The sequence below is a fragment of the Sciurus vulgaris genome, assembly GCF_902686455.1.
Source record: "Sciurus vulgaris genome assembly, chromosome: 18".
Classification (NCBI taxonomy): Eukaryota; Metazoa; Chordata; class Mammalia; order Rodentia; family Sciuridae; genus Sciurus; species Sciurus vulgaris.
In genome coordinates, this window is record NC_136479.1 from 22,634,963 (window position 1) to 22,648,136 (window position 13,174).

The window sequence follows — 13,174 nt, forward strand, 5'->3', positions numbered from 1 at the left end:
TTTTGTGTGGGTTGGTTTTGTTTTTTTTTTGGATACTGGGGATTGAACCCAGCCAGGGGCACTTTACAACTGAACTACATCTCCAGTCCTCAGTTGCTTAGGGCTTCACTAAAGTACTGAAGCTAGCTTAAAGCCTAAAACTTGGAATCCTCCTGTCTCTGCCTCTTGAGTTTCTGGGATTATAGGGGTGTGCTACCACACCTTGCCATCCATGAGCAATTTGTTTTTTTGGTACCAGAGATTGAACTCGGGGGCACCTAAACACTGAGCCACATCCCCAGCCCTTTTTTGTATTTTATTTAGAGACATGGTCTCACTGATTTGCTTAGCACTTCACTAAATGGCTGAGGCTGGTTTTGAACTTGTGATCCTCCTGCCTCAGCCTCTCGAGCCGCTGGGATTATAGGAGTGTGCCACGTACCTGGCTCATGAGCATTTTGATAGCCATATTTTCCCCCTTACTATACGTACTTAGTTTATCGAATTCCTCCAGGCCCTCTGTCTTTTGAATTAGAGCTTCTGCTTATTCCTACTTTCTACCAGAGCCACTGACTCCTAATGCTGCTGTGTTGGGCCTATTTTGTTAAAAACAGAGTGAAGCCAAGTAGGGGGTAACTGCATACTTGTAATCTTACTTAGCACCTTGAGAGGCTGAGGCAGGAGGATCAAAAGTTCAAGACCAGTCTCAGCAACCTATTGAGACTCTAAGCAACTGAGTGGGACCCTGTCTCAAAAAATGAAAAGGGTTGGGGATGTAGGTCTGTGGTAAAGAGCCCCTGGGTTCAAGCTCCAGTATCCAAAAAAAAAAAAGAGTTCAAGGCCAGCTCGGGCAACATAGCAACATACCAAACTTTTGTTTGCTACCTGGGATTGAACCCAGGGGCTGTTAACCACTGAGCCACATTCCCCTCCCCCCCCTTTTTTTTCCCTGAAGACAGGGTCTCATTAAATTGCATGGGGCCTTGCTAAGTTACTGAGGCTGACTTTGAACTTGAAATCTTCCTGCCATAGCCTCCTGAGATGATGGAATTATAGGAGTGTGTTACTATGTATGGCTGCAAGATGCTGTCAAAAATATTTTTTAAAAGGGTTGGGGATATAACTCAGTGGTAGAGCACTTTCCTAGCATGTGCAAGGTCCTGGGTTCATTCCTTGTGGTTCATGCCAAATTTTGGTTGCTCTGCAAGTAGATAGTAGCTTCTCAATACAATATATCTTTTTCTTTAAACCGTTTAAGGTGTAAATAATCTTACAGTTCACCCATTTAAAATGTACACTTCAGGATTGGGGTTGTTGCTCGATGGTAGAGAAGCCTGGCACATGGAAAGCCTTGGTGTAATCACCAACATAGCAAAAAAGAAACAAAAGCAAACAGTTTGGTAGTTTTTAGTATATTCAGCGAGTTGTGCAACTATCACCACTATCAGTTTTATTACTTTTCCATGGTTCTTCAGAAAGAAACTTTGCACCCCTTAGCTTCCCAACCCCTCCATTCCTCCTGTCCCAAGACAACCATTGATTTATTATTTGTTTCTGTTTGCCTGTGGGCTCATATATAATCCTTTTAGAATGACTTCTTTCTCTTAGCATAATGTTTTTCAGATTCACTTATGTTGTAGCATATATTAGTATTTTGTTTCTTTTTATTGTTTAATAATATCCCTTTGTATGGATATGCTACAGTTTTGTGTATTCATTCCTCAGCTGATGGAGACTTTGGATTATTTCTGTTTTGCTGTTATGAATAATGCTTCTTTGACTTTAATATACAAGTTTTCGTATATACATAGGTTTTTAATTTCTCTTAGATGTAGACTAAGAAAATTGCTAGTTACATGGTAACTGTTCAACTGTTTTGAGGAATTGCGAAAGTGGCTACACTGTTTGATATCTTCTGTCTGTGAGGGTTTTAGTTTCTCCACATTCTTACCAACCTCTATTGTTTTTTTAATTACAGCCATCCTAGTGGGTTTGAAGTGGAATCTCACTGTGGTTTTGATTTGCATTTCCCTGTTGGCTAATGCTAAGCATCTTTTCATGTGGTTTTTGACCATTTGTATATCTTTAAAGAAATGTCTGTTCAGATCCTTTGACATTTTTAAATAGAGAATTTGACTTACTACTGAGTTGTAAAAATTCTTTAATATTCTCGTTACAAGTCCCCTTTCAGATGTCTGGTTTACAAATATTTTGCTACTGTTTTTCCTCTGTTAGGACATTTTCCTTCTTCACTTAGAGTACCTCAGGCCAGGAAATAAAGCTTAAGATAGTAGTTAGAAACAAGTATTTGGGGCACTGCTTTTTCAGGACCAAGTCCTGGGATCCAGTTTACTTTGTTCATTTTGAGCAAGACCAGATATTGTTCATTTATATGAATCTTAACAGTTTCGTAAAAGACATTAATCATGCAAATGTAAAACTACAAGCATGGTAAATGCTTTTACAAAGGAGAATTAGTCGTTTTATAGACTGAAACTGGAAGCACAGAGATAGGAAAGAATTGGGTCAAAGTCATACAGGTTTCCTAACTGTCAGGATGTCCTTTTTCTCTCCTAAATATCTGGTTAGCAGTTTCTATCCCACCCCATTTCTTTCTGGTTCTTGGCAAAAACCTGCTGTGGATTTGATTAGCCCTTTTGTTTCTCAGTGATTTGAAGACGTCTTCTTGTTTTATTTTATTTTTTTTCAGTGCTGGGGTTGGAATATGGTAATAAGTGTTTCACCACTGAGCCACACCCCCCGCTCAAGGAAGGCTTCTAATGTTTTGGACCCACAAGAAGATGAATTAAGTTAGGTGTTCTGGAGTTCAGTGTTACATAGGAAAATTCTCACAAACCATCCATGTTACAAAACTCTTGGATACGCAGATCTTAATTTTGAATATTCAGGCATTCTGCTTTGGTAGCTTACAAGGGAAGATGAGTTTTCTTTTGTATAGAGTTACTCATTTTGGTTAACATTAAAAAAGGAACACTTGTCATTGACAGCTTGAATAACTACAAAAAGTATAGTATAACTTTTGGATCTCATGGTTTCTATAGACTATTTCCATTTGGGAAGAACCATCAGGTTTTCTGTAAGGTTTTGTTTTTTTTTTTTTTTTTAAATACTGTAAGGTTTTGATATGAACTCTTGAGAACAATGATTACTTTCTCTGTTTTGTTCTCATCCATAGGAGTCTCTGGAGGAAAAGCGGAAGCGGCAGAGGTCTGAACGCCTGGAACGGATTTTCCAACTTAGTGAGGCTCATGGGGCCCTGGCACCTGTGTATGGGACTGAAGTCCTGGATTTCTGTACCCTGCCCCAACCTGTTGCCAGCCCCATCGGCCCTCGTTCTCCTGGCCCCAGCCACCCCACCTTTTGGACTTATACCGAGGCTGCCCACCGGGCTGTACTGTTTCCCCAGCAGCGACTAGACCAGCTGTCAGAAATCATTGAGAGGTTGGCAGGGCTAAGTGCTAATGGGGAGTGGATATAGAGGTTAGGGCTGGTGAAGGTGCTAACTTTTGGGGTTTTTCAGAGTCCCGTCTCTTACACTGCTTGCCTTCTTCCTTTTCACAGGTTCATCTTTGTCATGCCTCCTGTGGAGGCACCTCCCCCTTCCCTGCATGCCTGCCACCCACCTCCTTGGCTGGCCCCTCGTCAGGCAGCCTTCCAGGAACAATTGGCCTCTGAGCTCTGGCCCCGGGCTCGTCCTTTGCACCGTATTGTGTGTAACATGCGCACCCAGTTCCCTGACTTGAGACTCATCCAGTATGATTGCGGTGAGTTCATTGGTTAGTGCAGGACCCTTGATCTTGTAGCAGGACTGTAACATCTGAGGAATATTACACATCATATCTCTCAGAATTTCTGTACATTATAGGCAGTTTTTTAGATTATGCTTATGGGTAAAATGGAGAATTATAGGCCCTCTGATGGATTTATGGCATTCATGAATTTGACTTCCTTGAAAGTTGAAAGTATGCTGCTCTTTGATTTATTCACACAGCGATTGTTTTGCAAACATTTATCATATTTTGCAAATTATCTTGGATACAATAATGAGTGAGTCTGCACAGCATGGTTTTTAAATTTATGGGGAAAAGGTATTTGGTAGTATAAGACGGTACAGTAAATAATTTTTTGCTAGGTATGGTTGGCACACACCTGTAATCCCAGCGACTTGGGAAGCTAAGGCCGGAGAATTGTGAGTTTGAGGCGAGCCTTAGCAACTTAGTGAGACCCTGTCTCAAAAATAAAAAGGATTAAAGATACAGCTCAGTGACCCTGGGTTCAGTTTCTAGTACCAAAATTAAAAAATAACAAAATTAATATTGGTTTGAAAAAAGGAATCCTTGTATTGGATAGAATGCATTTGACTGCAAGTAACAGAACCAGCTAACAGTGAATTAAACCACAGGGGCATTTATTGTTAATGAGAAACACTAGTGTGTTTTGGGTTCAGCAGCTTGCTATCTTCACCAACCTACAAACTTTTAATCTTTCTACCTTGCATACCATCCTTAGTTTTTATCTTTTTATTCTGCTTGTTTCTTCAAGGTATTGAGGTAGCTGCCATTGCTCCAGGTAGCATACCAATTCTTTAAATGCGAATTATGGAATTGAAATAAAAACACTTAATCCTAGTAAGTCTTTTTTTTGGCAGGGAGGATGGCCCTCTCCATTGACTTTACTTCATAACTCATTGGTTCATACTGAGCCATGTAAACAGCTGTAGGGCAATCACTGACAAAGGGAACAGCAAAGAACAACCATGGTTTATTAGAATAATCATGATTTATTTTCTGGTTGGATTGGGGCCTGCTACCCCTGTGCTCAAAGGCTCTCTGCCAGGTATCCACAATGTTTTATCAGGTTCTGTTCCAAATAATGGCTCTTGAACAGTAGTGATTAGTTTCTGCCATAAATATGGAGATATTTTTATAGTAATATATTTGGAGGTTTCCTATGTCTTAGAGTGTAAGAAAACGAGAATTTTTATTCATATGTGTGCAATAAATTTTTTTTTTGGTACCCGGGATTGAACTTGGGAGCTTAACCACTGAGCCACATCTCCAGCCTTTTAAAAAAAAAAAAATTTTATTTTCAGAAAGGGTCTTGCTAAGTTTCTTAGGGCCTTGCTAAGTTACTGAAGGTGACTTTGACCTTGTGATCCTCCTGCCTTAGCCTCAAGCTGCTGGGATTACAAGCATGTGCCACTGTGCCCAGCTCAATAAATATTTTTCTAAAAAGATTTTAAACATTTGAAACCAGAGTAGATGAATTGAAAACCTTTGTTAAAAGTGGTAAAACTGAGGGCTGGATTGTAGCTCAGTGGTTGAGCACTTGCCTAGCATGTGTGAGGCACTGGGTTCATTCCTTAGCATCACATAAAAAATAGAGGTATTGTGCCCATCTACAACTAAAAAAAAATTTAAAAACTAAAACCAGCCAGGTACTAAGACACACGCCTATAATCCCAGTGACTCTGGAGGCTGAGGCAGGATCATGAGTTTAAAGCTAGCTTCAGCAACTTATTGAGGCCCATAGCAACTCAGCAAGACTCTGTCTCTAAATAAAATACAAAAAAAGAATTGGGGATGTGACTCAGTGGTTAAGCATCACTTGGTTCAATACCTAGTACTCAAAGTGTTTAAACTGAGGGCCAGGTATATAACTCAGGTGCTAGCATGGACAAATTCAAACTATCTTCTCAGAAATGTTGTATAAATTATTTCTGTGTTGATGGGAGGTATACTAGATAACCTCTTAAGGTCCTACTTTGCTCTTTTTTTGAACTGTGACCTTAAATCTCTATAGAAGTCATGACCATAGATTTATCAGTGTCTACCTTGTGAATCATCTGATTTCAGTTGGTATAACTTTTATCGTACTTACCAGATTTCTTGCTCATTCGTAAACCACTGAGTATTCATTCCATTGATGATCTGTCAATATTTGCATCCCTAGTTAGACTCAGAGAAGATAGATCCTAGAAATATTCTGAAGATGGGAACCTTTAAAGGGAGGAAAAAAGTATGGAATTAAATATTTTTGATTCCCTAGCCTAATTGAAAACTTGGCCTAAAGCCTCGATTGTCTTTTTTCTTGGCAGAGGGGGGAGTACAGGGGATTGAACCCAGGAATGCTTAACCATTGAGCCACATCCCAACCCCCTTTTTTTTTTTTTTTTTTTTTTTTTTTTTTTTTTTTTGAGACAGTTGTTAAGTTACTTAGGGCCTTGATTTTGCAATCCTCCTGCCTTACCCTTCTGAGCTGCTGGGATTTACAGGCATATGCCACTATACCTGGTTACCCTTGATTACTTTTTTTTTTTTTTTTTGGTAGTAGTAGGTGGACAGCATGACTTTATTTTTATGTGGTGCTCAGGATGGAACCCAGTGCCTTACATGTGCTAGGCAAGCGCTTTGCCACTGAGCTACGCCCCCACCCCCATTCCCTTTTGATTACCTTTTAACCACAGCCTTGAGTATTCTCCCATTCCAGCTTGTAGCTAGTTCCCTGTACCCCTTCATATCTCTTCAGGAAAGTTGCAAACATTGGCAGCACTATTGCGGCAGCTCAAGGCAGAGGGCCACCGGGTGCTCATCTTCACCCAGATGACCCGAATGCTGGATGTTCTAGAGCAGTTTCTCACCTACCATGGCCACCTCTACTTGCGTCTGGATGGGTCTACTAGAGTTGAACAGAGACAGGTAACCCAGGCATCTGTAGCCTTTTAGAGGCTCTTCAGCTTCTCTCTCCTTTTCCCAAGCCTTGGGCTTCTAGAAGGGACCCTCCCAAGACTTAAGAGATTTTGGGGGTGGAGGGGGGTAAGTTTCCCAATACCATCTTTTTTTCCTTTCCCTCTAGGCCTTGATGGAACGGTTCAATGCAGACAAACGCATATTCTGCTTCATCCTTTCGACTCGAAGTGGGGGTGTGGGCGTGAACCTGACAGGAGCAGACACTGTTGTTTTTTATGACAGCGACTGGAATCCCACCATGGATGCTCAGGCCCAGGATCGCTGCCATCGAATTGGCCAGACTCGAGATGTCCACATCTATAGGTATTACCCAGTCTTCTCTCATTTTACTTCTTTTTTATTGATAGGGTTTCTTTGATATATTTGGCTATTTACACCTGATCTCCATCTCTTAGACTTATCAGTGAACGGACAGTGGAGGAGAACATCCTAAAAAAAGCAAATCAGAAGAGAATGTTGGGAGACATGGCCATTGAAGGAGGCAACTTCACCACAGCCTATTTTAAACAGGTACATAATAAGATCTTTTAGCATAGGCAGAAGAAAACTGCTTTGCCAGTAGAAACTACTTCTGCTTATTAAAGAGTTGCTGCTTTGGTTTTGACAGACTTACTTTTCAACTAGTGGTATGTATGATATTTTCAGGAGCTGTCAACTTCACAATTGTAGCCCTGGGACTAGCATTTTTTTTTTTTTTTTTTTTTTTTTTTTTTTTAGGTACTGTGAATTGAATCCAGGGCCTTGTGCTTGTGAGGCAAGCACTCTACCAACTGAGCTATATCCCCAGCCTGACTAGCATTCTTTTGGCTGATACTTTTCCTTCTGTTCTAATAGCAGACCATCCGAGAGCTGTTTGATATGCCTTTGGAGGAGCCATCTGGCTCATCTGTGCCCTCTGCCCCTGAGGAGGAAGAAGAGACTGTGGCCAGCAAGCAAACCCATATTCTGGAGCAGGTAAAAAAAAAAAAAAAAAAAAAAAAAAGAGCAGGCAGTCCTAAAATAGAGCTATGACTTAAAGTATTACTTGTCTTTCATTAGGAGGTTGAGTTTGGGGGAAAGAATTGTTTCTGTTGCTTTCTAGACTATAGTCAGCCTTTGATAGTTTTAAGTTTATTGCTTATTGGTTCACATGATTTAATAAGAAAAAAACAGGGTTTGGAGTTCTTGAGTCCTAGGTTCACATTCCAGCAGTGCCATTGCTCCTCCCCCCCGCCACCTCTTGAAATGGGGGTCTTGCTGTGTTGCCCAGGCTGCTTAAAACTCTGGACTCAAGCTATCTTCCTGCCTCAATGGCAGTGCTTAATAATTGCATTTGTTAAGCCAAATCACAAATTTGTTACTTTTTGAACCCTTCCACTTAAGTGGAATGGGAAGGAAATAGTAACTTTTATGATTAAGTGATGTAGTACTTGTAAGTGCCACCTTGTATGTGATATGAAACATTGTTTGCTAAGCATTGAAGCATAACATGCTCTTGGAAACCTTTTTTGTTTTTAATAATAATACCTGGTTGGGCACAGTGGCACATGCCTGTAATCCCCACAGCTCGGGAGGCTGAGGCAGGAGGATCTCGAGTTCAAAGCCAGCCTTAGCAAAAGTGAGGCACTAAGCAGCTTAATGAGACCCTGCCTCTCAATAAAATATAGGACTGGGAATGTGGCTCAGTGGTTAAGTGGCCTCGGATTCAATCCACGGTATTAAAAGAAAAAAAAAAAAAAGCCGTTCGAATCTGTGACTTCTATGACTGCTTGTCTGTCTTTCTTTCTCTCTCTCTCTCTCTCTCTCTCTCCCCCCCTTCTCTCTTTCTCTCTCTCTCTCTCTCTCTCTCCCCCCTCCTTCTCCCTCCCTCCCTCCCTCTCTCTCTCTCTCTCTCTCTCTCTCTCTTTCTCTCTTTCTCTCTCTTTCTCTTTCCCCCTCTCCCCTTCTCCCTCTCCCTCCCTCCCTCCAAATTAGTGGTTTTCCCTAGTGGGAGTACTAGTGAAATCTGTTTCATCCCATATGGACCACTGAGTTGCTTTGGTAACTCTTGAGGTTCTAGATGGTTGAGTTGTTTTGCACACCTTGTTTTATGTAAACAATTAATTTCTAATAATTTAATTAATTAAATTATTAATTTCTATGGCTAGAAATTAATTCCTAGAGTTAAGTCTTATGTTTTTTGTTTTTATTTTTCCACTGTACACTCTTATAGGCATTGTGTCGGGCCGAGGATGAAGAAGATATCCGTGCTGCCACCCAGGCCAAGGCTGAACAAGTGGCTGAACTTGCAGAATTTAATGAGAATGATGGGTTTCTTGCTGGTGAGGGAGAGGAGCCTGGTCGGCCTGGGGCTGAGGATGAGGAGATATCCCGGGCTGAGCAAGAGATTGCTGCCCTTGTAGAACAGGTTAGTGTTGAACGACCTATTAGTTCTTGCCTTCATCCTTCATAACTTTCCCCCCTGGACTCAGGACCCTTTTAATCTGTCTTCCCTGATGGTAATAAACTAGGGTACTAGAGCCCTGGTCATGTTCATCACCTCTGCTCCTCCCTGCAGCTGACCCCCATTGAGCGCTATGCCATGAAATTTCTGGAGGCCTCACTTGAGGAAGTGAGCCGAGAGGAGCTTAAGCAGGCAGAAGTAAGTATCTCTGGTGGCTGAGGCTTGCTGTTAATTTCTACATACTCCTTGCTCTGCTTTCCTCCTGCTGACCACCTTTGGGTTCTGTTATTGGTAGGAACAAGTGGAAGCTGCCCGCAAAGACCTGGACCAAGCCAAGGAGGAGGTGTTCCGTCTACCCCAAGAAGAGGAGGAGGGGTCAGGGGCTGGGGATGAGATTTCCTGTGGGACTGGTGGAGGCAGCCACCGGCGCAGTAAGAAAGTCAAGGCCCCTGAGAGGCCAGGGACTCGTGTCAGTGAGCGTCTTCGAGGAGCCCGGGCTGAAACTCAAGGGGCAAACCACACTCCTGTCACATCTACCCATCATACCCGCAGCACCTCCACGCCTCCACGCTGCAGCCCTGCCAGGGAGCGAGTTCCCAGGCCAACACCTAGGCCTCGACCTGCTCCAGCTTCAGCTCCTGCTGCAATTCTTTCCCCAGTCCCTGTCCCAGTACCCTTTTCAGCCCCCAATCCAGTAACCATTCTTCCTGTCCATATCTTGCCTTCTCCCCCGACTCCTCCACAGATTCCTCCCTCTTGTTCTCCTGCCTGTACCCCTCCTTCTGCCTGTACCCCTCCACCACCTCATACCCCACCACCCACCCAAACCTCTCTCTCAACTCCTTCCTCTCCTCTCCTGCTTGGTTCACCTTCTGTGCCCATCTCTCCCCCGGTCACCAACCTCTCTTTGGGATTGGGGCCTGAGGCAGAACTCCGTATACAAGCATTAGCATCTACGGAGTCCCTGGAACTGGCTGGCATGACCAGTTCCAACATCTCCCCGCTTCCTGTTGTGCCCCCTAAGGATCTATTGCCAGTTTCTGTTGAGCTCATGCCTGTGTCTGAGAAGAACCTTCCTCTCATCCCTTCTGCACCTAGCCCAACCTTGGAGGCTGACAGCATCCCCAATGGTCAAGAGCAGGGGATACCAGCTTCTGCTGAGGGGACCATCCTTACAGTGCTGCCTGATGGTGAGGCGTTGCCCTCCGGTCTGAGAGAGAGCAATGGACTGGAGCTCCCACCCTCAACATCTGATGAGCCACTTCAGGAGAAACTGGAGGCTGACAGGAACTTGGAAGAGTTGGTAGAAGTTCAGACCCCAACCTCCAGCCCAGAGAAGCCACAAGAACTTGCTGCAGCTGAGGTCACAGCCCCATCAACCTCATCTTCAGCCACCTCCTCTCCTGAGGGTCCTTCACCTGCCCGACCCCCTCGGCGTCGCACCAGTGCTGATGTAGAAATTAGGGGTCAGGGGGCTGATCGTTCAGGGCAACCTCCAGGCCCCAAAGTGCTTCGCAAGCTGCCAGGACGGCTAGTAACTGTGGTGGAGGAAAAGGAACTTGTGAGGCGAAGGCGACAGCAGCGGGGAACTGCCAGCACCCAAATACCTGGGGTCTCTGAGACTAGTGCCAGCCCAGGAAGCCCATCTACCCGCAGCTTGTCAGGGCCAGAATCCTCACCTCCCACCAGTGGGCCCTGTGAAGCTGCTCCCTCATCCTCGCTGCCCACCCCAACTCAGCAGCCCTTCATAGCTCGTCGTCACATTGAGCTGGGAATGACTGGTGGGGGCAGCCCAGAGAATGGAGAAGGGGCACTGCTTGCTATCACTCCACCTGCTGTGAAACGTCGAAGGGGGAGGCCCCCCAAGAAGAACAGGTCTCCAGCAGATGCCAGGAGAGGGGTTGAGGAGGCACCCTCATCCACCTCTAAGGGAACAACCAATGGGGCTGATCCAGTCCCTGGAGCTGAGACCCTAATTGTTGCAGAGCCTGTCCTGGAGCCCCAGCTTACTCCTGGGCCTCAGCCTCTTGGACCCCAGTCAATTCATAGACCAGAGCCCATCATCCTGTCACCTGTGGAGAAAAGAAGACGTGGGCGGCCCCCTAAGGCACGAGATTTGCCCATCCCTGGGACTATGTCCTCTCCAGGGGACAGCAATTTAGAGAGCCGGACACAGCCACTCCCACTACCACCACCCTTGCCACCACCCCTACCACTTCTAGCCTGTCCCACTGCTACTGTCGCCAACACTGTCACCACTGTCACCATTTCAACATCCCCACCCAAGCGAAAGCGGGGCCGACCTCCCAAGAATCCACCATCGCCTCGGCCCAGCCAGCTCCCTGTCTTGGACCGTGACAGCTCTTCTGTCCTTGAGAGCTGTGGATTGGGGAGACGGCGGCAAGCCCAGGGCCTGGGGGAGAGTGAGGGCAGTTCTTCTGATGAGGATGGAAGCCGCCCCCTTACCCGCCTGGCCCGCCTGCGGCTTGAAGCAGAGGGAATGCGGGGACGAAAAAGTGAAGGGTCCATGGTGGTGGCTGTAATTCAGGATGATCTGGATTTAGTAGATAGTGGGCCAGGCGGATTAGAATTGACACCTCCTGTGGTTTCATTAGCCCCAAAACTGCGCTCAACCCGGCTGCGACCAGGGTCTCTAGTCCCCCCACTAGAGACTGAGAAGGTGCCTCGCAAACGGGCAGGGGCCCCAATTGGTGGGGGTCCTGGGCTGGCAAAGCGGAGCCGTCTACAGCCCCCAAGTCCCCTGGGGCCTGAGGGTTCAGTAGAGGAGTCTGAGGCTGAAGCCTCAGGTGAGGAGGAAGAAGGGGATGGGACCCCACGCCGTCGGCCTGGCCCCCGCAGGCTTGTTGGGACCACCAACCAAGGGGACCAGCGCATCCTGCGCAGCAGTGCCCCTCCCCACCTGTCTGGCCCTACCGTTAGTCACAGAGGCCGAAAGGCCAAGACGTGAGTGGGCTGCCCCTCCACCTAGGCTTTCCACCATGGCTGCTCTCCCTCCATGACTAGGCCTGACTCTGTTAACCACTACTTGAAGTCTTTTGAGGGGGAAAGCCTCCAGGGAGACATAAGGGCCTTCTCCCTTCTTTCCACCAAAGTAGGGGGTAGGCAACTGGTTGTCATGGAAACGGGGCTCATCACAATCCCCCCTTCCCTTCCACCCCACATGGCTGGGCAGTGTTAAGGGTGGCAAGATAGTCTGTCCCCACCCCCTTGTACTTGATTCCCCAGCTATCTTCATAGCCCCACACCCTTAGGGGAAGGGGGAGGGGCTTCTCTACAATGAGTTTTTCTTTTTCTTTTTTCTTTTTTTTTTTTTTCTTTTTCTCTTTTTTTTTCTTTCTTTTTTTTTTTTTTTTTTTTTTTAAGAAGAAAAAAATAATAAACTTAGTTTCTGTACGAGCATCCGCGTAAGGAGGCTTCTGATTTTCTGGTCTGGTGGAGGGTTGGGTGGGAACTTGGGCATCATTTTTTCTACTCTTGCTCTTGGGAAGGCCCTCATACTTAAGTGGTCTCTAAACCAGGATTGTATACCTTTGAGGCAGAAATCACCCTCAAGAAGAGGAAAAATTGGCAAATCTGATTTGGCAGGGTGTGTTTCCCAAAAGTCTCAGTTTTAAGTCACTCAGACACACTCTTTCTCTCCCTTCTGTCCCCTTGGCTCTCTGTCTTTCCCGCAGCATTCTCTAGTGCCTCAGCCTTTTCCCTTCTTTTAACCATCTTGCTTAGGTGCTTCTCTTCCTTTCAAAAGAAAGCAGGCATCCTACTTCCACTTGCTTCATCCCCTGGCCCTCCCCTCCTCTCCTAGCCAAACTGGTTTGAGTCAGCCACACCCCCTTCCCAGCTCCTGGGGCTCTTCAGATGGTGGCTGGCCACCCAACCCCACCCCTGGGCTTGGCTTGGAGCCCTGAGTCAGCTCTACCGCCCAAGCCAAATCAAACCTGAGGCAGGAGCCGAAACTCACAGTCCCGCAAGACTTATAGCCAGG

The 13,174-nt window shown here is 45.6% G+C and overlaps 1 protein-coding gene across 4 annotated transcripts in view; it reads left to right on the forward strand.

The window, feature by feature from the left end:
• SRCAP (Snf2 related CREBBP activator protein) overlaps positions 1-13,172 on the forward strand; it is a 36,749-nt gene extending 23,577 nt beyond the window's left edge. For all 4 annotated transcript variants that reach the window (XM_079120922.1, XM_079120923.1, XM_079120921.1 and 1 more), the window contains 9 exons: positions 3,176-3,441; positions 3,562-3,764; positions 6,529-6,698; positions 6,856-7,052; positions 7,145-7,259; positions 7,584-7,703; positions 8,941-9,135; positions 9,286-9,369; positions 9,467-13,172. In XM_079120922.1, the coding sequence (XP_078977048.1) occupies positions 3,176-3,441; positions 3,562-3,764; positions 6,529-6,698; positions 6,856-7,052; positions 7,145-7,259; positions 7,584-7,703; positions 8,941-9,135; positions 9,286-9,369; positions 9,467-12,139 (4,023 nt within the window). In that variant the 3' untranslated portion in view covers positions 12,140-13,172. The remainder of the gene's footprint in view (positions 1-3,175; positions 3,442-3,561; positions 3,765-6,528; positions 6,699-6,855; positions 7,053-7,144; positions 7,260-7,583; positions 7,704-8,940; positions 9,136-9,285; positions 9,370-9,466) is intronic.
• Positions 13,173-13,174: the final 2 nt, after the last annotated feature.